Raw genomic sequence first — 26,273 nt, 5'->3', positions numbered from 1 at the left:
CTTAGTCAAGGGTCACCCAGAGGTACTGTTCTGTGAGCAGCTGACAGTGTATGACAACTGTGTAATCAGTGACCAAATTCCTTGCAATACTGATGTGCAAGTTTCTCAGATGTTCTATTGGTTCTTCTCCCACATTTTTATCCTCACCATGGTTTATCTCCACTTAATTTCCTAGCTCAGTCACAGTTTCCTTGACTTCGATATTCAACCACTACATTGCCCATTACCCTTCCTACCATCCCTTCCAGCACCAGGCTCTCCTCTGCCTTTTTATTCTCATTTCTTCAGTAGACAGTGTGCATTGCATTAGTCTCTAACCACTGCATACTATTATCATTCTTATACTATTAGAATTAATTTTCCTATTCAAAGAAAAGAGGCTTTCTTTGAAGTAAACCTCACTTCATTTATTCCAGTTTCATCAACACCACTAGTGTAAACAAAGGACTCTTTCAGAAAGAATTAGTGAATTTATTTAGATGCAAATATCAAATTAATATATATGCAAAACAGCAAGGTAGATTGACATAAATGAGGTTTTGTGGTCTGTTTCTAGCCCTAAACATTACTGTACTGAAATGCTGTAGTCAATGATGTGACATATCAAGTAAAGAAAGATAAACCCCCAGGGCAACTTCATAGATTTACTACAGGCCATCTTCTTAATAAGTATGTTCACTGGAGGTGATATCAGACTTCATAATATCTAGTAAAAAGGATATACATGAAGATGTGAAAGTAGCAAGATATCTCAGAAATCATATTCAGTGTGGCTGTCCACCCTCGTATGTGCATTAGTAAATTCTAATACAGTTAATGGGATTTGTGCAGTGAAAGGAAAGTGGGGTTTTGTATTTTGAAGATAATTAGAGTATGATAAAGGGTAGTGTTAAGAAATGGCAATGCCAAACAAACAGTCATATGTATAATGTAAATGGAATGAGAAATGATGCCATAGGGAAAGACACTAAAGAAAGTAAAAAATTGCTTAAAAAGCTTTGTGTTCAGAAAATAATACATATTTTAGGAAGTGAGAAAGATCTTTGAGAATTGATGTGAGGTTTAAATTTTATGAGAATTACATTGAAGAAAGGAGACATAAAAATTATCATATAGTTAATCCAGAACAAAGAGGAAAAAAACCAAAAACTGCGTAAGGAAAGAGAGTAAAGATAGATGTCTTATAAATACTTCTAAGGACAATTAAGGATCATAAAGACTGATGATATTCCTGCCACTAATAATATATTTATTTAACCATGTGTTTAACTTGTTGATCTAATAGCAAAATAAATGGAAAATAAGGTAAACTTAGTATTGTGCATATTGATTCATATTTATTCCTGGTTTGAGTATAACAAAAATTATACATTAATAAACACTATCATAATTAAAATGGAGCTGGCAGGACATCAAACCTGGCTGCATTGTTCCGTAGAACAGTGATGCTGCTGGGAGGAACAGCTTGTGGTGCACAAGTCTTGATTGCCTTTGCTGCACCAAGTGGGATTCTAATGGGTAAGGAGGCCATTCCTCTGATACACTGTGTAACTTTGGACCAGTGGCACCGTTCTTTGGAATAAGGACCACACTGGGAGATTTGTGAGTGTGTATGTTTAGTTCTGACTGACTAGCAGACTGTCTCAAAACAGAGAGAGGGAACCCTGAGAGATGGAAAAGATGAAGGAAGCTGTCCCCTCCTAGTGCAATATCATTCCCTTCTCCATAATTCCCAGAATTTTATACAATTTCATACTCAATGCCGCAAATTATAGGACTGGGTTTCCTGTCTTATGAAACCTCTCCGCAGCCTGACAGATGTCTCCACACTGAAAGCAGATCCTGAGAATTGGCCCAGACTCTCTTTTATTAGGAACTTTTGCCTGAATGTTTTGGAAGACCTTTCAGGTGTGTTTTGTACCTTTTAAAATTTAAGAACACTCTGAAAAACAAGTGCAAAACAGATTGCAGGCTCTCTGGCTTGGTCAGAGCAGTATTTTACAGAGCAGAAGACTGTAGTTTAGAGCTAGTATGTTGTTCCTTGGTTTATGTGTCAGCAAGAATAATGCAGCCCTTGGGCAACACACTGACTCTCCGTAGGGAATGTTCAGCCTCTATCATTCTATAGCAAATTTTTCTACAAGTAGAGAGAAAGTATTGGAGGGAATCTAAATAAAAGCATAAATTTCCTTTTTCATCTTCATCTGGCTGCTAATGACAAGGAGATTAGACTTTTTCATAATCTGAAAACCAGGAGATACCTCCCTCCACACCTCATTTGTCATGAATTGATGAGCAACAGCTGATGGCCACTGGCTGTTGAACTCTGAACATGGTGTTTGTCTGGGAGCATTTGAGTATCTGTGTTACTGTAATTCACTTTTCCTTTATATTGAAGAAACTACAAAGTTCAGGATTCTGAGAAAAAAAAAAGGTATATTTTCTAGTGAGTTTTAAAAATATTTTCTTATGCTGCATTTTTTACCCGTCTCTATACACAGTCTTGACCCCCCAGATCTGTGGAATGTGGGTGTCAATAGTACAAATGGATATTGCTGGGACATGTGTTTAATTTGCATTATGCTTGCTCTTTTTATCTGAATGGAGACTAGTTTTATGTAACAATTACCTATTACCATGTTCAATGATTTTGGTTCTTATTTTTCCACTGAGAAGAGGAACACCACCAAACCTTTTTTCCCTCCTCACATTTCAGTTTCTCTATCTGAAGATGACATTCCCTTCCCATTTCTTTCATATTTCCCTCCCTGCCAGTTTAACCAAAAAGGGGCATATCTAAACTGGCTTAACCTTTCAGCGGCCTTACTTCATCCACAGAAAAATTTAACCTTTTACTCCAAAAGATGCCTTCATTCTCCCTCATCCCGTTGACACAGAACCCCACAATGTCCCCATTGACTTTTGAATTCCTCAGCACTTTCCTCAAGATTCTCACGCTTCCAGTTTGACTGTGGCCTTTCTCTCTCTGAATCACTCTGTATTATACACTGTCATGTCTGCTTTTCCTTACCAAAGGAATTGCCTTGTCTTACAAGCACCCTACATTTCCTTACATTTTGCTCGTGCCTCTTCGATTGTGACCTCAGTTAAGCTGTGCTTCCATTCTTTGCTCAGTACAATTCATCTCTTGTAAAGCTCTGTATATACCCAGGGTGCTAGTTAAAAATCAAATAACAAATTCATTTGCTTTACTTTTTAAAAAGGTACAACTTCTCATTCAAGCTAAGATGCATTTTGGAGCCATACAAATACTGATTCTAAATTTAAAGTCATCCAACCATGTGCCTAAGGAACATCTAAGAAAGTGAATCATGATTTAAAGGGTGAACTGAGGTGGTCTTTCTTTTTCCCTCTCAGTTTGAAGTATTGTATAATTCCTTTTAAATTATAAATTTATATCTTTACACTGTATAGCTACTCTGCACCATATAATTTCTTTTAGCTTTGTCATATTGTCTGAGGAAACTCCATTTGACTTTAGCCACACTGTATGGCCTATAGAAAAATCCATATTACTTTAAAGTAAGTCATTCTATATATTGATTAAAAAGGCAGATCTGAAAATATTTTAAAACTACTACAATTGGGTTTGGTTTATTTTCTGAGTCTCTGTTTTTTTGGGGGACCTTAAATACGACACTTCAAGATTCACATAGTGCTGTTTTGCAATGAAATCTAAAATTTAATACAGAAATTACTTATAGAGAGATTAAAGTCTAGGTTTATCATTCATTAAATGGTACCTTCACAGTATTTTTTTCATATTCAGCTCTGGAATTTAAATTAAAAATCAGATGATGGACTACCTGAGGCAAAGATACTTGGATTTCTTAGATTCTATAAAGACTTAGGAAGCCTTAACCCCTCCTCAACATAAAGTCTGCATTTGTAAGAACAACCTTTTGTCCAACATTAAGTGTTTGCTTAATTCCACCTTTAGTTTTTTAAATGATTGATCAGTAGGACTAGTAGGCACCTGCACAATGTCCTTCATTTCAGTCAGTTGGTAAGCAGCTTTGTTTTGCAATGCCAAGAAACCTGGGATGAATGCTAATCCAGTCCTTCATTTTCATTTTGAGATCTGATCTACTCTTGTTTAAGTCAGCTTTCAGTTGAGTTACTTTCAAAGGCTAATGAAATTTGCTTGGGCAATTAATGAGTCTGCCCATGATGTGACCTGATATGACCATCCTCCTCACAGATGGGCACTTGCAGGATGGTTCCCAGCCACACAGGTGTTTGCAGTCGGTCATCCCTTAGTACTGTTCTGGAACTAATGGAAAGGGGTAATGCAGAAAATCAAAGACAGAAGTCTTCTATTAAGCCTAGCCTCTTACAACAACTAGAGTATTACAAATCCCGTGCCATAATGTACTTCTTTTCCTGCAGGCAAAATCCAGAACAGTTTCCATTGCTCAGTCTGGGAAATAATTCAGTTAATCCAGTTTAATACGTTTCTTTTGTGCAAGTATTTTTCAAAAGGTTTCTATCAAAACTTACTCTTTCCCATGGAGAAAAACAACACCTGGCACTACAAGGGACAAATGCAGTCTTCTCCACTGTAGGATTCACCAGTGCAGTCCAGCATTATTCTGGAGGCAGTGCCAACCATAACATGCAATAGGAGTTGTATTCCTCCAGATTTTGAACCATCATGATGAGAGGTCTTGGCCATTGCTAGAGTCGTTATTGGCAGTTCTTCTAGGGAAGGCAAGGTGACATGGATAAATTTCTTGTATAAAAAGTGGAGCAAATTAGCCACATGAAGGAAAAAAAAAATCACATTTCTGTCAGTGTGTGATTTCTGTTCAACAACAGACTCTTAACAAGGTCTTTGCTCTTGGCTACAGTAAAGCTTTCAGTGTTTCTGCCGTTGTTTTCAGTGCTGCATATATATGTATATACACATATATACATATATGTACATATATGCATGAGATTAGTGTGTGTGTATATATATATATATGATTAGTGTGTGTGTGTGTATATATATATATATATATATATATATATATATATATATATATATGGTTAGTAGATGGAGTAAAACATGTCAGTCTTCCAGTTAGTCAGTCAGTTAAATCAAAGTTTTCTATCTAAGGTAAATCCATGTAAATGGATGTTTGCCATCCTTTTCTGATCTGCAGATTCCTCAGCTGTTGATTGTTCAGTCTTCTTAATCCCCTACTTCCCCATGAAATGTTGCAATTTCATTACAGAATGTCATACCTCCTTGCAAACCCAGTATTTAAGGAGTAAGCAGGAAGGGAAAAACAAAATTCTTGAGATTTGTGTTGGACTTTCTATTCAAATGACTATGTGTGAGAGCTCTACACAGATTGCTGCATTCATTTTTATGTTTATTTTTAATTTGTCAGATGTTATGACAGAAATTGCAGTACTACAGTAATTTTTTGCAAATATGCTGAAGAGATCAGGAGTACTGGTACAATTTAGGTCAGTACCCAATAAGAAACAGAATCATCAAAAGAATCCTGGCTTCAAAAATTCTCTTTTTTTGGGGTTTTATTTTAACCAAAGTCCAAAATTAAGCTAGAAGTATAAATCCATGGGTGAGGTACTGAGAGGCAAAAGAAGTAGCTGCTTCCCAGGAGCTTAATTATGTGCACTCCCTTTGCCTCCATTAAAGAGGTGTAATTTTGGATTTAAGGTCAGACGAGGCTATGGATGTAGTAGGTACCATGGAGTATCCAGCACACTGTGTAGCCAGCTTCTAGACTTCCCCATACATTTGTAGGTAGCTTCTGCCCTTTTAGATAACATTCTGGTTTAATTTCTGTAATGTTACACCAAGACTCCTGTTGCAAAGTGTTAGGAGAAGACTACTTAATAAAGTTTTGTCATTTCACACACACGTGCCACCCATGCAGTGTGTCATTACAGTATTCTACTGTTTCTTGGAAGGCAAAAACCTACTGAGGAGTTGATCAGCTCCTGTAAATGCCTGTAAAAACATGCTTTGATATAAGTGTTTGATTCAGTGATTTGCAGAGTCAATCTGTTACTTATTGCACTAGGAATATTAGGATTATTTCACCCAAACCTATGCCCAGTAAGATGTTGTTCAGTGCAGTATAAATGATCAAAGTGTGGCATTTTTTGCTCACCTGGACTATTTATTGTATTCAGCCTAATTCCTGCTCTCTTTGTCAATCATTGAATTACTGAATCTTAATCCAAATTATTTCTAGTAATATCTCATAATTCTAGGCTACTAGTGATCTTTCTTTCCTTGCTGTACAATCAGTGCTCACTCTCATTTATTGTGATGTGTATTTTAGTTAAGAGAATAGTACTTTATCTTTCTTATTATATTTTTGTAACTTTTGGGGTTTATCACATTTTTCATAATTAAACTATCAGTATAGTTGACTATGAATGCACTGTACAATTTCTTTTAAGAATAATCAATTTTTAATGCTGCAATTAAGCTCTGATCATAGAAGATATTCATGTGTTGTGTGTCTTTGTTTTCTGCAGCTCCAACAGAAGCTCCCTTACATCCACACCTAGGTAGGTGATTTGTCATTCTTATTACTAAAACTCAGAATCACTAACTATTATAATAAAAAATCTGTAAGGTCATATGAAACTAGGTCTGGGGAATTCAAATAAAAATGGGATTCATACAAAATGAATTGAATCATGTCTATTTCTGATTAGTTGTTTCTTCATTGTGGTTTTTATTGCTGTATTATTTATTGCCTTTGAATCCTTGCAGTGTGAGTATATCATGCTGCAGAGCTTTTCTTCGTAGCTGTGTATTAGAGCATCTGTTTGCATGAGAACCTGGACTGGAGCATCTCTCCCATGAGGACAGGCTGAGTTGGGATTGTTCAGCCTGGAAAAGAGAAGGCTCCAGGGAGACATTAGGGCACCTTTCAGTACTTAAAGGGAACCTACAAGAGAGATGGAGAGGAATTTTTTGCAAGGGGGTGTAGTAATAGAACAAGGGGAAATGGTTGTAAACTGAAAGAGGATAGATTTATAATAGATATTAGGAAGAAATTCTTTACTGTGAGGGTAGTGGGACCCCGGAACAGGTTGACCATAGAAGTTGTGCATGCCCCATCCCTGGAAGTGTTCAAGGCCAGGTTGGATGTGACTTTGAACAACCTGGTCTAGTGAAACGTGTCCCTGTTCTTGGCAGGGCGGTTGGAACTAGATGATCTCTAAGGTCCCTTTCAAACCAAACCATTCTAGGATTCTGTGACCCATAGCCCTGAGCGTGGGACAGCATCTCACACCAGTGCTGGGTTACTGGGAGGAAGATTTTTGGCTAGTGCACCTCCAAGGTGTACCCAGGAGCAGCACACTGCTGCTCCTGCTTTCCCGCCCTGCACCCACCAGCCCATGTGTTGCAATTTGATTAGTCCGGGACAGATTCTGACATCCTTGCTCAGTTTCAGTAGCAAGTGATACTTCATTCATTTAATGACAGTGTTTGTAGAGAAGGGTCTGTCTAATACAAACACAGGTGCCAAAGTTTTGGGATGTGGGGTGGTTTTCTTGGTCATCATATGTAAATCAGACAGTAAATCCAAGTGGAAAATTGGAGTCTAAAGTTTGCGGACTGATGGTTAGAAATATTTGCATTACATAACTCACAGTTTATGTTCCTTAAATGAGTTGACCTTTACTGCCAGCTCCACTGATAGCAGCAGAGAAGTTCCAATGAGCTCATGATTTTTGCTTATGAGTTGTCAGAATGAATCCCCTGACTGTAAGAACTATAATACACTCACTAGGACTTCTCATCCCTTCTTGTGCCCACGTTTACAAAATCTGAATTCAGAAGGATTTTTTTCTGAACATTCAGAAAACTAACAATTTGGAACAAAAGGTGTTAAAAGATTTAGTGTGTACTTGACAATTTCATCTTTTTATAGCCATCACACTTTGGTAATGGGAACACTTCTTTTTTGTGGTACTACCACTCAAAGTAAATAAAAAACCTGTAACTAGGAAACCCTAGCTTTTGTAACTAGCATATCTTAAAAAGCTGATTTCCTCATTTTACTGTGCATTACTTTAGCTCTAAGAAAGGCAGCACTTAGAAAGCATTGGGTGATTACACCGGATTTTTTTTTCATACGCTGCTTTCTTTTCTTTGCAGCTGAACTGCACAGTGACAGCATTATCTTACGAGATGACTTTGACTCTTACCATGAGCAAGAATTGAATCCTACCATGTGGTGAGTTTCAGACTTCTGCTTTCCTTTAAATGCATTTGAACAAATGAAAACATTTTGGTTATTATAGTCAGGACCTAAATATATTGGTTTATTAATTGGTTGATTAATGAGTGACTGAGAAATTCTAAGCCTCCTAAAGTGAGGGACAAATTCTCATTGATTTCAAATTTTTAATTAATCCAAAAATAGAAGGAGCATATCTGAGCTCAGTGAATATTTCTGAATGAAGATTTTGGTTTCTTGAAAATTTAGATGTCTGTTGGTGGAGCCTGTAGGAGTGACACCAGCTCAGGACTGGGGAGTTGGAAACAGTCACAGACTGTTAGCTTTTAGTCAAAAGGAATGTTCTTTTAGCAAAGATAACTCTTAGAACAGACCTCTCCATCTTCAGTATTAATGATTTTACCACCATGTTGGTCGCAGAAATAGGGTACCATTCATATTACATATAGTACAAGGTCACAGAAGAGGGAATTGTATGTCTCTAACACTACAAAACTGATTCTCTTCTGGATAGTGAATATATCTACAGGTCGTATTATACTCAGATAAAGACATCTCTTGGATTTAACATGAAGTTTTGAAGGTTGGAGCCTACTTTTTTATATGAGATCATTACTGGGTTTTCTATTCCTTCTGATCCTATTTCATAAATATAACTAATTTTATTAATTTAATTCATACAAGATGTAGAAATATTTGAGTGGGTTAGTTTATCTTGTTTAAATAAATTCTTGATGGGCATTTTAGCAGTTACCTGCATTTGTTAGTTAAGAATACATATGTTCTGTGAAATCTGACTTCATTTTCCTTTTTATTAAGGCCTGTCACAGCTTTCCATCTGTTCAGGTCTTTCACAGTTTAACCATCTCATGTAAAAATGCTGTGTTTTATGGAATTTTATGGATATTTTTATTTTGCACACACTGATTCTAATAACTTTTAATTTGTGTCTACAATTTTTGCTCCTTCTGTTCCTCTTGTATCAACTCTTTAAATGTTTTTCTGGACAGAGGCATTAAGGACCTGCAATACTATACCGTGAAAAGCCCTCTTTCATTATAGGTATGAATAGATCAAGGACTCTTAATGGGTTACAGAATAGCTGCCAAGGTAGATAGCTTTAGCAGCAGTGTGTTAAATGGACTTGAGTGGAAAAAAATGAGAAGAGGCATTATTTCCCCACAGATGTCTCATAACTCACAGAGGGCTTGTCTGTTGGGAGCCTCCATAATTTATTTATCCATTGCTCTCAACTTTAAATTCGTCCTTGCTTTATGGAAGTCTCAACAGAGAAATTTCAGACTAAAAGAGCCCCCAGACTTCTGCTCCTTTTGTCCCCAGTATTTTGATTTAGTCCCTCTGGAATAAACTTTCCCCACCTTGGTTAGTGAGTCAGAGCAGAGAGGTGGGTGCTGTGAGAGAGAGTCCCAAAACTCACTGCAATCCTGAGACAGGTTTTCCTGCAATAATAGCAGAAAACCAGCATCAGCAATGCTAAATACAAGTTGAGCACAAATAAAAGAAATCTGTAATGAGGTACCATGAGCTTTTCAGCATAAAGGATTTGTACAGTAGCTCTGCTTCCAGTGAGGACCTGCTTGGTGGCAGAAAGCCCGTTCTCATTTGATTGTCTAGTGGGAGTTAAATCAGGAATTATTAACAGTTGTCACCATCCCTCCTAAAATTGCATTTTTTCCCCTGGTAGCTGCTAAAATCCCATCTTTACCACAAACAATTGTGGTAAGTGCTGGAGCACTGTTTCCAGCCCTGCTTGGTCCTGGCCTGCCATGATTGGAGCGTGCGGCAGCAGCTGCCTCGTGTGTACAGATACCCCACCGGGGCCATGCCACCAGGGGCCACTTAGACTAAGCCACTCTAATAATTTCTGAAACCATTATTTGTGTAAAGATGAAAAGAGAAGTATTTGTATTTTCCTATGATCTTTTCTGTTCGCAAATCCTACATAACACTGGCTTGGAAATGATTAATATTTTCCCGCTCCTCCTGATCCCCCGTCTGGCATGTGCAGCTCTGGCAGACATGTACCATCCAAGTGCATGAGCAAAGCATTTTATTGCTTCTGTGTGTGTCTGATTTTATGAGTCCCAGCAGAGCCTGTGTGTCACTCCATTGCTGGGAGAGGCCTCACATGAAATAACTATTTTACACAAGGGCACTGTATGAGTTCCAGAGTGATTGCCTGGTTTTTATGGAATTTTGCTCTTTCAAATACATTAAAAGACACATCTTTCCCAGCAACCATCTGTTTCTTTGGAGGCTCAGGAACAGGGAAGGAGTGTGTATGAGTGTTTCTGGAGCTGTAGAGGGAAGAGAACGGGAAGGTTGGGATAGGGTTCTTCATAAACAGAAAAATCACAGCACCTGGGAATGAATTCCTGACCTAAATCAAAGTTTGGTGACTGAAAGAAAGAAGGAGAATCTGCTAAAGTGGGAAAGGGACAGGAAGAAGTGGAGGCAGGAGACAACACATAAGGAGAAGGAAGGAGGAAGTTTTCTGTGCTGAGAATGCAGCGTGCCTCATGGGAGTATACCTTATCTTTCTCATTTTCTGGGGGCTCAACCACTATGAGGATTTTCTTGTGTGGTTTGTCCAACCAATTTTTATATTATTTCCTCCCAGTGTGCAATCATGTCAGAATATGATTAATTTCAAAGTTTCCAACCCATAAGCAGAAGTCTGGTTACTTAAGCAAAGATTTCCTCACTTCTTGGGTCTTACTTGCCATTAAATTTACAAAAATCTCTTGTTTTGTGAAACAAAAACGCTTCACACATTCATAAATGTCCAATTTATTTTATGTCTGACGTGTTAGCTATGGAAGTTAAGGTAGGTAAATGATTCCCAATGCATAGTAAATGTAGCACCAATGTCGATGCTCAGTGGGTCACTGCTGACTTGTGGAACTAATTAGACAGTAATGTTTAGTGCATTTTTCAGTGAGTAGTCCAATAGTACAGGTGATTGGTGGTCCATGAGACTTGCTGAAAACCGACAGGACAGTGTTTGATCAGAAAGCTCAGAAACTATGGAAGTAATGGATTTCCTCTGTAGGGAAAGGGAATCTGTACCATGTACCACTTGCCAGGGAAGGGCCAGGGAATGGCTGGATGAGAAGAGGTCCAATATGAGTGGTATCAGGAAGACTGTCTGGGTCATGGAGAACCTGTTCCTGTGACCATCTTGCCTCCATGTAGCCTCATAAAACTGCAGCGGAGAGTATAAAAAAGGTGCTATATAACAGCTAAACTAGATCAAAAAAGATCAAATCTAGAAAAAATACTCTGTTTAATCCTATGATAAATAATTTAATGTTTAAAAGTTGCATAAATTTGTACAGAATAGATGCTGACATTAATGTATATTTCTGTATAAAACAGTTTTAATAGTAGTACTGTAGAAAACAGGGGATTCAGTAAACTTAAAAGAAAAAGAGCCTGTACGGAAGCTTGTTGCTAACTAAACTCTCCTTCCCAACCCGATGTCATGTTTCATCTCAAAGCCTATCAGCATGCCAAACAGCAATCACTTACAGAAGACATGCTTGTCAAAGATGACATAAAGAATAGCTGAACATGTAAAATCAATCAATAAGAAACAGAGATTCTCTTGGTCATCACTTCTTCATGGTGTATGAGAAATCTACAGGTACAGTGATATTTCCAGTGGCAAAGAGGTGGAGGAAAGCTTTGTGACAGCAGATAGAGGTCCTAAAGTGGTTTCCAAATTGCACTAAAACTGTGGGATTAAACTTCAGAAAGATTTATGTTTAAAAATCTCTTGGCGGTTTGAGATGTTTATCTTCTTTTTAGTTCAGACATCACAAAAGACATCAGTCAATATAACATCCACAAACTCAGGTATTGTAGAGGGAAACAAGATGAAAAATAGGGATGGGGAGACAGATGTTTCCCCTTCAGCAAAGTGAAAAACAATAGCAGAGAGAGGTGGGACTCTCTAAGTCAGAGATGAGAGCGATGGCAGGTCTGCAGAGAAGTCATCTCCATAAATGCGACACATGTCAGCAGTGGCAGCGAGTACCAGCTGTGAAGAGAAAGCTGAACTGATTTTAATGTGCTAAGATTTTAGACCAGGTAGGTGTGAAAGATAATGTAGAAAGCTGCACCCAGCCAGGGCAATTAATACTGTCTCCTGTTTGTATAAATGGAAAAGAAATTAACCTTCCTGTCTTCACCAGGAGAGGAGCAAATTGGATCGTTTCTAAACACGTAGTACTATGACGATGATCTGAGGAACAGCAGATCAATTATCTTGCTCTTCATGCATTCTTGTCAAGCTAATGAGCAGTTTATTGTCAAAGGTAATGCATTTCAAAGAGAGCACAAAGGTTTAAATCAGGATTATCAGCAGACATCCAATTTCTTATGAGAGGAGTTATCCTAGAAAAGATGAGTGATGATGAAAATGCTGCATTATCAGGACAATGTTTCTGGATTTCTAGACAATATTTCATAGACCACATTACAGGAGTAGAACAGATGAACAACTGAATCACTTTTTATTCATTGAAATATGAGAATTAAAAAATTAAAATATTTCTTGGATCATGTATCCTGACCTTTCACAAGGCACTAAGTGATCCCTGCATAGTATTCATGGCAAAGTTTTCCTGCCATATCTGTTTCTCCCTGCACATACTGGGAGTCCAGGCAGATGTTCCAATGTACTCAAAAATGTAGGGGCAGGCAATGAAAATAATTTTCACAAACAGCCATAATCCTACAGAATTCCAGGTATTCTTCTAGTTCCTGTCCCTCTGTTCTTCAGTTATCAGAGTTTAGGGCTCAAGTAAAATTTAGATAGCAGCAAACACATCCTCTGTGAACTCTGACATGCTCATACAGGTAAAAAACCTCAAAGATGATTTTTATGTCTTTGACTTTGTTTCTGGAAGTGGAGTTGAATCTGACCTTTAATAGAATCTCAGCATAAGGTAGGGATTTGGAAATTGGGAACAAGACATTCATCTTTGACTTCTTTAATGGACCTGAGCATAAGGAAGCCAGGCCTATGCTGAACTCACCCAGGACCAACTGAAGAGACCCAAAATAAAATGTGCAACCAATTATTCACCACATCTATGCATCCGAAAACCTAACATCTGTCACTCAGCAAACCTTAGCACTCAGAGACCTTCAGGGTGTTGTTTGGGTTATTGTACACTGGCCAGAGTTAACCCATTCTGCCCAAAGGTACCCACGCTAGTGATTTCTAATCGCTGCCTGGGTTTGATGAGCACCTGGGTTTGCAGCAGCCCATCCTTTTGATTACGTGGCCCCTGTAGGGAAAAGCTCTCTCAGCCCCATGGGGTAGCTGACAACACTACCAGCCTCTTCCTAACAATGCAGGTGAAGATTTCATTTGCCTGTCCAGGACCTTGGTGGGGTGATGATTTTCAGATACTCAGGAACAGAAAAATCTTGCTCCAAGGAGTTTACAGAAAGATTTGAAGAGGTTTAACAGAACACTTACTAACAAAAAGACAGACAAGCAACATAAATTAAGAAAAGGGTCGTAAAAAACACAGTTCCAAGGAAATTTGTGTAGGAATCAACTGTACACTGATAGTATTTATCAATTATCTATGTTCTACTATGATCACTGAAATCTCTATCATAGATGTTGACAGCAAGACCCTATCTCCTTGGGATTTATTCCTTTCCATCCAATTTTCTGTAAGATCTACCATCCAGAAATTAGCCAGAGAATGAAAGGCAGAAGAAAACCAAACCTTTACACACTCTTAAACTGCATCTGGACTGTGGTTACGGGAGTGTGTAGTTTTGGTGACATTATACATCAGAAAGGGTGGCCAAGTCTGAGCCACTTTGTGTGAGAGAAGCCAAAGCAAAAACTGCCTAAGCACCCCTTGTATAAGTCCATTGCAACCGAAACACTAAAAAATATCAGTTATCAAAGTACAGAAAAAATTCAGCAAGAAATAAGGTTTGGTGTGAGTTCACCTTTGTTTATAACCAAGCTATTGCTGGAGTAAATGTTTGCCTGTAGTTTTGATGATTAAGCTGAGCTTTGGATGCCTGAAGGCAATGCTGGTCAGTACTATCTCAGGCAGCTTGTTAGGGGCCAGGAGTATCTCCAATATTTTTTGAAAATCTGCTTCTCATGCCAAGATCCAATGGCCTGATCCTCAAAGGTGAGGGAGACAGCCCTTTCCGTGTGTTCTGCAGTCAGGCTGCCCACAAAGTCCTTCATATTAAATTAAGAACTATCAGGACAGGTGCAATTAGTTGCTTCTGCAGCACTTACCAGCCTCTTTGAGAATTTCTTCATAGTTTTTTCCCTAAAAGATGAGCAAAATGGCAACTCTGTTAGTAGGAATATGGGATATGACAAATACAGATAGAAGCAACAGCAAATCCCACGTTACAGCAGCTGAGCTGTAGGAGCCTCTTGGTGCACATTTTTGGAGAGCGTCTGCAGCCTCAAGCCCCCTGGCCCTTTGGAGAAATAACCCTGCAGGAGCAGGACCAGAAGAGGAGCTAATTCCAATCCCTTGTCCTCAGCTGTTCCCTATGGTAACTCCACAATGGTGGCTTTATGTATGGTATATAAAATGTGCAGCAAGGATTTTGTAAGAAGAGTAACTTTGGGGTAGGTTATACATGTAAGAGTTCAACTTGGTTGCCCTTGGTGAGATATTTTCCATTCGATGAGCAGGGACACCCTTTTTTAGAGGGGAGACAATTTGCAGAGCGCAAATACTTACTCCCAAGGGCCTTTCACAAGAGGCAGCTCTAGTACCCCATACGTACAGTTGCTCAACCTTTATGCTCACCACTGTGATAACAAGTAGTCCAATTTGAGCACCAAGATAAAGCAGTCTGATTTTACAGTTTACAGGCCCGTTGCAGTCTCGAACGTACAGCTTCTGATTTCCTTTTGAACATGGTGTGCTCTTCCCACAGGTCTGAGTGCAGTAACTGTGAGGTTGGAGAGCACTGCGGGGTGATAATGCACGGCAACGCTGTCACTTTCTGCGAGCCATATGGTCCCAGAGAACTGGTAAGTGAAGGCTGGCTCACCTGCCAGGGCTGGGGCTGCAGGCTATGAATTGAAGCTGCATCAGCTGCAGAAATGTTGGTGTGCTTGAAGAGTTCAGCAAAGAGGCTCTTAAGCAAGGTGATAGGCCCATAGAAGTGTACCCAGGGACTTCCCAGCATTTTAAACCATAGGTGCTAACCAAAGATTATTGCAACGCTTTGCAAGGGACAGTGTCTTGATCTGGTGTGTATCCAAGTTATTTAAAGTATCCCTGAAATGCTGAAAATTCAAGGAAATAGAACTGTGTTGTTAAAGGCATCATTCTCTTTTTATTTCCAGCAATGAAATAGAGACAGGGTTCATTTTTCTTCTATTATTTTATTAGTCATGTCCCATTTTTTCATGTCACTGTTGACAAATGTTAATTTGGTTGTAAAACATCACTTGTGATCAATGAATCCTACAGATTTAAACGCAGCCTGGAGCAAGCACCTGCCAGTCTCAGGGAAATGTATATAACAGATTGAGTCATGATTAACGGGACAGAATTCATTTCGTTATGGGTTAGTTTGGTCATAAAATTGCTATAAGAAACAACGTGGTGCAATTTGCATTAACTTGGGGTCATCTGGGTGTGTGTGGAAAATGAATTGCAGTACATATAACCAATGCCCACACGCTGACACTGGGCAGATAGCTGCAATGATGTACATAAAGTGGGAGCTTTGGAAAGAACTGAAAAATTAAAAGGCCAGATCAAAGCCTGTGTAATTCAAAATAATTTTCATGTTTTCAACAGTCTTCTGTGCAGAGGGAGAGGCTGATTAGAGCTATTTGAAGAGCAAACATGGACGAGGGCCATAAAACAGAAGTGGTTTTGGCCAGGCATCTTCTCTTAATTTCAGACACTGACAATCCTTTTCACAGGGTTAATTTTACATCCTTAACTGAGACCAGAATTCCAAAAATGCAATGTACATATTGCTACTGTGGTGAATGATATTTATAAACACATATAAAATTAATTTAGAGATTTTACAGATAAAGGAGAATTTCTCTCACAGCCAGCTCCAGCCAGGGAATCCTGTCAGGGATGCTTAATTGACTCTCTGCTACTTTGCATCCTGTTTAAATATACTACGCTTCTCTAACTGCCTTGAGAAGAGATGCATTGTTATACGTCCTCTGCAGAAATTAAGTCACACCACTGGGATATTTTTCCCATTTTTTTAATTCATTTTTAGTTGTAGTGTTGAGCATAGATAACACTACTTGAAAAACAATCTATTTATGACATTTAGCAAACCCAGGGGCCCAGCTCTGAGAGATTTGACCTGTCATTCATTAACTGCCTTCTCCCTGCTGATACACAATTTAGACTATCCTTAGTAATTGGGAATTGACTTCAAAATCCAGTGTTGGACTGTATTTGTCGTATTGCCGTGGGGTAAATAGCACTACCATGGCATCAGGAACTTGGAAAAAATTTGTTATGATACTAAAGTGGTGTAATTAAATAATCAGCTGAAAAAAATCATGCTTATAAGCAGCTAGCAGCCTAATAATGAAAGTATTTTTAAATATTATGGCAGTGTTGCAGAAAAATCAAATTCTTCTGAAGGAATGTGTTAATGGCTTGACATTACGGATGAGCACAAGACAGAGTTCAGGCCAGAAGTCTTATCTGGCCTGAAGTTTTATTTTTGAGTATGGACATACATTTAAATCCCTATTGTCTTAGAAGCAACCTGTTTCTGATTTGTAGTTGTTTCGGCAATTTCACAACATATGTCTTCCTACTACAGATTTTAAAATCTGTTTTATTTCTACATGAATTTCATTAATCCTATTCTGTCTCTGCTCGAAATGGCTCTTGAAATCTCTGTTATTGTGAATGGCTCCTAATACATGGATTACTGCTTTAAAATACTTAGTCCAGAAGAGTTGTATTTGCAAAATATATTATATCAACAGCTCTGACGGCTGCTGGTTTGCTTCCTTGACCTCCTTCTCTTCTCCTGACTCCCAACAGCTGCCTGTTACTGCAGGCAGAGGGTTTTTTGTTACCAGCTGTCTCTGTTGGTGAGAATTTACTACCGGCAAAATCCTGGAAAGATATATTGCATCAGAGCTGTTGGAAGCAAAGGAAAATATCTGCTAAAGGCTACCAGTTTCTCTGCAGTGTCTGAACTTTGTAGTCCTTTTCAGAACTTTGAAAAAAGTTTTTAGTAAGTCTAAGGCTTTTTTCCAAAGCGTTGCTGAAATGATTCACAACATAGTCTCTTCTAAGTCTACGTGAACACCTCTTCTGCAATGACTGATATATTTAATTTCTTGGTGATATGAGCCACTGAACCTTGATAAAGGTTTTGTTTGCAAATTATAACTTTCACAACATAATTAATTGAATGTAAACTAACATAATAGGTTCTCATAACTCAAATCAGAAAGCATTTTATTATTTGGCATGATAAGTGTGATACCTAATACTGAATCGATCCTGACAGAATGACTTAAATGGGAATGTGACTGTATTTTTAAAGGGGTTGTGTAAATGCAGCTTCCCTATTCTTGTTTAAAAACTAAAATTGCCTGTTAGGACATTTAATCTTGTTATCACCTAATCTTCAGTGCATTTTGGTGAAGATCCCATTCCTTAATATTTATAAGAAGATCCTCTCTGTATGTAATATGTATGTAGAAAAGAAACAAAACACGCCAAAACCTCATGCCAGCTCATGCAGGTCTCCATCCGTTATTTTCAAAGGCATCATTTAATGAATAACTCAACTAGGCTCACAAAGCACCACCATGGCATGCCTTGCTTTTTATGTAGCAGTATCATAAAGTCCAACTTTCCAAATAAATTGAAAATAACTAGGTGGCCTTCACAACACACTGGTGCATTTTATTTTATAGCATTTTCAGGAAAACAGTTCTAATTTGAACTATTGAAATATGGAGGCATTGAAAGAAGGAAGGAAGAGAGGCCTCAGAGGAGGGTGTTATGCTGAGTACAGAGGCAGCTGCTTGGTGTTTTCTGTCGGTTTCTAGGTCTTGTTTGGATGTGAGCAGTGTGTAGATGCTACTGCAATATTTCATTGTACATATTACGTAGTATCACCAAGGTTTTGTTTGCTTTGGTGTTGAAGGTTGAAATTCTGTTATTTCCTCTTAATATTTCATTATTTTAGGTTTACTTAATGTTATTTTTATTATTTACTAATGGTTATTTTTGGTTCTTGTTCTGTACTGGGAGAAGTGAAAACCGTTCTGTATATCCAAATTTACACTAAGCTGACCATAAACCACAGAGTTTATTTTTTCAGTCTTCTAAACAGTGGTCAAGCACCAGTGTTGCACATAAATGTGCTTTTTTTTGGTAGACATCAGTACAATGGAAAAAAAATCCAGCTTTGATGTTTGATGAGATATCAATAATCAAAATGACATAACAAAAATTTCCATGATCACTCAACCTGAAAAGGCTGGCGATTAACAATTCTATGCACTGGAGATGTAGATGGCTAGAGATTTTCCATGCTTTCAAAGAAAAACAAGAGATGAATGTATTGTTTTCCTGATCTAACAAAACTGTTTGCTTCTCTTCCCATAGACCACCACTGGCCTTAACACAACTACTGCATCCGTCCTTCAATTTTCCCTTGGTAAGTTTAGATTATTCTTTCTCCTGAGAAAGTGCAAAAAGTAATTTCTGCAAAGGAAAAAGGGCCTAAATTTCAGGTGTACCTTTCTGGTTGATGTTCCATTTGACATAAGGGATTTAAAAAATCTTTTAAAAACTGCAATTTATTTATTCATCTCCTGATCTGGAGCTCCTAATCTAAATTTTGGAAACCAGAAACTTCAGTGGATACTCTGATGGTGAGAGACACAGTCATGTTTGAGTTTTGGTTTTTTCACTTATTTTATAACCTGACATTTAACAATATAATCTCTCGCTCTTTCTCTGAAGTGTGATTATTGTTTCTAAAAAAGGAAGGTTTTAAACACTTAACCCTCCCGATATATTCCAAGTTACACCTAGGTAGTGCTGTTTTTAACACATTTGTACAAAGAGAATAGGTGAGGCAGACTGAAACTAAATGCTATTAAGTTCATATTATCAATGGCATGGTTGAATGCTGTATTAGTTAGAACACTGTGAGTTATTGAACATTTCACTGTGCAGTTGTGGCTATAAATTCTGGTAGAAGTTGTGGTTTGGGCTGAGGGCAAATTCAGAGCACACTTAATATGTTAACTCATATCTCAGTGTTCAAAATGCGAAGGAAAAATGTTCTTATGATATAAATGGTTCAATAAAAAAGCAAGCAGGAAATGTAACCTGCTTCCTCAGTGGACTCCTGGGTATGTGTTTCCAAATCATATTCCTATTTTTAAAAAAAGTAATTCTACGGAAGTATCTCAGCAGACATGTGATTAAACTCTGGAAATCTCAGTTGGAAATAAGAAGTATCAGGTAGCTTGGCAAGCAGCTTGGTTTTTTTAATAGATTGGAAATCAAAATCATGGAAGGCTCAGAAATATATCATTTAAATTTGGTTTTTACCTGAAGTTGTTCCTTTGGGTATTTGAAATCATCATTATCTGCAAATGACTGCAGTGTTAATAGAAATAAGGATTGGTATAGATCCTTTTATTTTGAATTACTGGCTTTAAAAAGCCAGAAAAATTTATCCAATCCTTAACTCAGTTATTGCATAAATATTGGGCACCTCAAATGAAAACCAGCTGGCTGCTGTCCCACAGTTTCATTCAGCTAGTGGAAGGGTAGCAGCTCACTTGATCCTCTGGGACATGTCCCTTGCTGGCAGAAGCCTTCCCACCTTCGGCTGTGCCCGAGGAGAGGTGACTTCTACAGTGCTGCAAGTTTGTGAGGATGGAGGAATTCCACTTTTCATGAAAATTTACAAAATTCTTCTTTGGATTATCCTTGCAGTGACCCAGAGTGGTTAACAGCAGGGTAAGCTGAATGGGTTGGCAGGTATATGTTCGCTGTCACAGCTCAGTGGCTTGTGGCTGATGCAGGCCAACTGCAGAAGGGTGCAGGCTCCCAGAAGATTCAAAATTAAGAGTTAAGATTTCAGTAGGAGCCTCAATTCCTATCAGCTGGTGAAGGTCAAATAAAAAAAATGGTAAGAAAAGGCTGAGCAGAAAATACTCTGTATGACAGGATTGTCGTGCATACGTGCTAAGAATACTTTAAACCATACCAGTAGAAACCAGTAAAACTCTTGTGATGGAGCAGGAGAGGGGTGGATGCACATTTTTAGCAAATCAAATTTCAGCCTGAAGTTCAAAATGTGTCCTATTTCCCCATGTTCCTGTGTTGAGCTTGAAATACAGTGCAGATTGGTTTTGTAACTGATAAAAACCGGCATGAGCCAGGAGACTGCTGCTGAGCTCAGCAGTACTTGGCTTTAGAATCCAGTTTCCAGCTTATTCCCAAATGTCCGATTTAATCATAACCCTATTTAGGGATTCATCCAAGGGAATTGACTTTTTTTTTAAAGAATGTTTACCACTTTCTATCAACCATGGAATAGCTTAAGCTGTAACCATTTGGGGGTATCTTTATGTTAAATTTGTCACACAGTTTGGCCACATTAAAGTGCATACCTTTTAATTTCTCTCACCAGTAATTATGAGATGGAATTTTGTATTTTCAGGTATGTAAGCAGATGAGAACTAGGAAATGAAGCAAAAAAAAAAGGATCCTGGTTTCACCAGAAATGCTAGATCCTTCTAAACTGGGTGGTCAGGAAGGGTAACACGCTAATTTTTCATTAGTTGATATTCTGTGTAGTTTCCTTCATGTATCACCTATTTGGTAGCTTTGCCCTTTAAAGGGCAAGGCAGGTGAAAAGGTGCACTTAAGATGAAGGCTTAATTAGGATAAAAAGGTAATTAGTAAGGCCTTTTCAGCATGCAGGACAACATTAATGTGCAATATCCTTTCTGAATGAGAGAAACTTGTCTGCCATGCAGCATTTACTCAGAGTTGGTGGCTTTGCCTTTTGGTCCAGGGCTGGGGTGATACTTACACTCATGCACTCTCTGTCCAAATGTGCAGAAAATTTCAATTGCTTCAAATATCTTAATCATCCTTCGCTACATTTCTTCAAGACCAAATACTGACATGTCTAGCAGTTTCCTTAATGTTCAGTGGCATTGTTAATTGAGATATTTAAAGCAATGCCTTTGGGCTCTCTCAGGCCAGAACATCTGATTCAACAGCTTGGGAATTGCAGGATATTGCACAAAAGCCTCTGGACTCAGCTGCCACACAATGTTAGTCTGACTCATTAGCTGAAATATTCCCTATTTCTCACTCCAAATCTCAGCCTTTTCCCTTTAGCTACGTCCTTGGACATCTCCAAAGTTGAACGTGACCTGTCATTTGCATAGGCCACTGCGATGGAAGGTGACTCACACAACTGGGAGATTAGCAGCTGAGCTAAATACAGGAAGAAAGAGATACATGAAATCCATGAGGGAAAGAGGAAAGGCTTTAAGGGAGCAATGCCAAGGTGTGAGGTGTGCAGGTTGTGCTCATGCATTGTTCCTTGGGTGTCTTCTCCAAGCAGATGCTCTGGTGGTAGTGGTGTTTGTTGTCGGCTGTGCGTGCTCTGCGTGGGCAGTTCAGCATTGGCAGGCGCTTCCCATCCTTCCTTCCCCCACAGTGCCTCTGCATCAAACACCAAGATGAAGCTGAAGGTGCTGTGTTGAGCACAAACAGTCAGCCTGGTCTCCAGGGCAGGTGCTCCTCAGAGCAATAGGTGTCAAAACCACAAAAACTGTTAATGGAAAATACTACATTTAAAACTTGGTTCCATAGCTCTCTCCTTATGTCTTAATATTAGTAGATCATTTCTGGCTGTTAAACCATATTTGAAAATGGGAATAACTTGATAAGGAAACCTCCTACTCTTCAGCATTTTTATGAAAAACCTTCAACATTCCCCCAAGAACAGGATGAGTTTGTCAGTATCATGTAGTGGATAAATACATAATGTTTGTAAGGCAGAGTTCTACTTTAAAATTGCTTTCCCTTCAACTTTTATGCCATTACCACAAAGATCCTCTGTCATTACTGGAGAAAATTAGCAATCCTCCCTCCTCCTCTAATTTTCTAAAAAAAATCTAACCTCCCTACTATTTTATATTAAACCAAAATTGGTTTACGGGGGGAGGGCTGTCTTTAATCTGAGAGGGACACACCTTCAGACATTACAAACGTTTGGCACATCAGGTCCATTTTTTAAAGATCAAGCCATTAGTCTTGCAAAAGAACTTGACAAAGGTTCAGAAGGTTTTTTGCTTTATTCGGAGAAAAACCTTGGACTTGGACTCTCCCTTCCAAAAAATTATTATAAAGAACTTATGCAAAAATTGGGTTCCCAAATCTAGCAGATTTTACTTTGAGTCAATCATTATCCTTATTTTCAGTCCTCCTCAAAACTACCTTTCTATGGCAAATATGTAACTTGCCATATTTAAAATTTTCCTTTAATCATAAACCATCGTTCCCTAATTGATTTCAGCTGATTATGGTAATTTTATATGTGTAACATTGAATTATATGTTCATTGTGACAAATGAATACTCTTACACAAATCTCAGTATGATGCAGAATAACTTTTCCTGCAATAAATAAAATAGTAGGGACTGTACCTAAAGTTCTGGTGAGCACTGATAATACCACTGAGCTGGCAAAGAAGATGCTGCTCTCTGAGAACATTATTTGCTGTTAACATGGAAAACATGAAGATTCAGGATGCATGAGCAAAGGTGATCTTCAGTGCCTAAAGGGTAATAGGCCTTGACACTGGAAATTCGTTAGGCATCGTTGCTGCTTGGATCATACGCTTAGTCCCTGCTATTGCTAGAGAAAAGACTTGACATGAAGCAAAATACATGAAGCATAAACCTTCATTAAAAACAGTTTTCAGTGAGGTTTTAGTAGTAGGCTTTAATCTGGGAGAGTGCTTTGTGATTTTGCCAGATGGACTCTGTCTGTCTTCTCAGGAAAATCCCGATAGGTATTATCCAAAAGATGGGTCATTCATGTTATGATTTGCTCACTGGTCTAGAACCACGACCATTTGGACCTTACTCATAGATTAAGTTTGGCAGTTTTCTTCTGCTGCTTCTGGGTAGAATAGAATAGAATTTCAGTTGGAAGGGACCTACAGTGATCATCTAATCCAACTGTCCGACCACTTCAGGGCTGACCAAAAGTTAAAGTGTGTTAGCATCTTTAAAATCATCCACTCACTTCTCTGCTGTCTATTGCTATTGCACTTTCCATTGTTCCAGCTTATTTTCTGTAAACATCCATCAGATGACCAAGTTTACTGTTGATTACAGTATTGGATAAAACCTACAGGGTTCCAGGTGAATAAAATTAATCTATTACAATCACTAACAATAGCTGGCTGCAGGTTATCAATCTCCCTGATATCTTTCTAATGCAACCCTATGGCAAGGATAAAAGTGTGTATCTGTTGGTTTTAATATGGTTAAAATATTACTGAAGAAATATTACTATTGGTATTCAACAATTCAGAACTTTTGGTAAGGACAAAACCCCACTAATTAAGGGTACAGAGATGTTACTAGGGTGATCTACATTTAGCGGTACCCACTTTGTCCCCATTTTCTATCTTCCCCAAAAGGCAATTAAATGCTTTTACATGCATAAATATTTTGTTGACAATCTCATCGTATAATCACTTAAACCAGTAACAAAAGTAATAATTTCTCCAATCTTGTTCAACGCACCACTGTTGCAACTTTATTTTCTAGTTGAGTAATCATCCCTACCTTCACTTCAAATTTCTTGAGCTTCTAAAATCCGTCAGACCGTCAGCTGTACTTAATTGCAGAGTAATGTATTACCTGTGGTGACTTTAGATTTATACTAAGAGGTTTTTTAAGAGGTGTATGAGCAATACACATACCAAGGACTTCCATGTGGCTTAGTTTATTTACAGTCTGTTTTTAATGCTGCTAATTTCACAATCTTCAGTGACTGTAATGGAAAAAACTATTTAAAATATGCTATTGATTGCTTTTGATTAGCATATGAGTAAGGGTCACTGATTTGGATACAGACTTTTGACATAATGACTTCAAAAACATTTTCATGTCCTGTCCTGCCTCAGCCTAAGACATCAGGTTACTGAATCATTAACCAGCAGCCTCTGCTGCTCTTCCTGAACTACCAAGGTCACTAGGATTTATATAAGAGCTGTTTTACTCAGAAAATCCATGGGCTAAGGGTCTCAGTGATGTTATTGAAGGCAAAGCACAGATAGTGTTTATCACCTTTAGAAAATAAAATGCAATTTTTTCAGGCTTATTTTTTTCCTTCATTTTTTTTGTAGTGGTAATTTGCCATTGTTACCAGTGTGAGTCTTGCAGAATTAAATTATATAACATATTTGTTTATGTAGATAATGAAAATATTTTTTGCTTTGATGTATTTCAATCTACAGATTATTATTATTATTTAATCATCATCATCATTAGAATTATCAAATGTACTTTGGATTAGTCCTTACCTGCCAAGCTTCTGTGCTTCAGGAAAATAACATTTACTTCTCTATTAACCTCAGCAAATAGGAGATCACGATAGACAAAAAATAATCTTACAAAAATAAATAGTGCAGCTGATTCACTGATCTTCGTGTATTTCTGTGGAGGAAATAGCAGTCTCTCTGGGCTGTCCCCTGGAGCAGCATCTGGAGGGCTGTGCAGAGCATCTGTGCAGGATGACAATCCCTTCTCCTTCCCGCCAGAAACATCCTGACTCCTCTTTGGCTCAGTCCTGTGAACAACGATGGCTGCATTTGGCCCTGTGTGACAGTCTGAAGACATTTATCATTTTTGTCCTTATCATGTTTTAATTCAGTTCTGGTGGCAGCTGGTATATTGACAGTAGTGCTTTTGTGTTGTCTATTTATCCTCTGCTTGGATTCAGACCACTCGATAGAAGACATCCAAACATGTTGTGCTAAATAGGCCTTAGCTTTGGCTGAAAGGAACCATTGCTGATGATTTCCTCTTAATTTTCCTTTTGTTTAGTCAGTTTTACAATTAGCCGAAGCTATCGGATGACTGACAAGTGCTGTAACAGCCATTTTGTGAGATAGCACTGGGCTTACCCTCGGCAGAACTGAATAGACATGAGCAATCTCCTTCAGAATTACTATGAAAATTCACTCCTATGTCTCTAGAGAAATACCAAAGTGAAAAATAACCCCCTTCTGAATTCAGCATGGAAGAGTATTTGATCTTTTAAATCCCCCACTATCTTGTTAGCTGAACACAGAAAAACCCACTCATTGAAGAAACTATGGTGACAAATGTCTTGGGTTCATTGAGCCACCTCCTTTGCTTTAGTCACCTGCACAGATGATTTCCTTCAGTGACCCAAATTTCTTCTGCTCCAGTGTCTTCCAGGAAGCACCAGGTTTTATGTGCAGGCTTGGCACATCCATACAGTCGTGTTCATAGTGGTACCAGTAGGGAGGAGGCAGTACTGGTGGCCACAAGTCAGATAGACAATCTTGTATTAGGCAAACATAAAGCACTTTTGGACTAGCATGGGGTTCTAAAGGATTTAATTGCCAGGAAACTGGCTAATGAAATTTTGTTAGAACCCTGTCTGAACTGAGCTTAAAAAATGCATAAAACTTGTTTTTTCAATAGGTTTCTTAAAGCACTACTGTCCAAACCTTCATTGTTACTATGTTTAGATCCAGTTCCTTTCTAAGCAACAAGAACACAGCACTGAGTATATTTGAACCTCCAGTTGTTTTGTCCTAATTTCTTTTCTATACATTTGTGAAAAGCTTGAGAATTTGATATAATTCAATGCCAAAATTGCGTCATTCACCATTCTGCATTTCTTCTGCTTGCTTCATTTCCCATTTTCCCCCGATAAAATCATATTACATTTT

At 38.2% G+C, this 26,273-nt stretch overlaps 1 protein-coding gene across 1 annotated transcript in view; it reads left to right on the top strand.

Annotated features, from left to right (window-relative positions):
* Positions 1-26,273, top strand: part of RELN (reelin) — a 279,441-nt gene that overhangs the window by 116,110 nt on the left and 137,058 nt on the right. Inside the window, 4 exon segments of the mRNA XM_032687702.1 lie at positions 6,523-6,555; positions 8,159-8,237; positions 15,207-15,303; positions 18,899-18,950. Of these exon segments, the coding sequence (XP_032543593.1) occupies positions 6,523-6,555; positions 8,159-8,237; positions 15,207-15,303; positions 18,899-18,950 (261 nt within the window).

Source organism: Chiroxiphia lanceolata, chromosome 5, assembly GCF_009829145.1.
Source record: "Chiroxiphia lanceolata isolate bChiLan1 chromosome 5, bChiLan1.pri, whole genome shotgun sequence".
NCBI classification, from domain to species: domain Eukaryota; kingdom Metazoa; phylum Chordata; class Aves; order Passeriformes; family Pipridae; genus Chiroxiphia; species Chiroxiphia lanceolata.
This window is presented reverse-complemented; position numbering and strand designations above follow the sequence as displayed.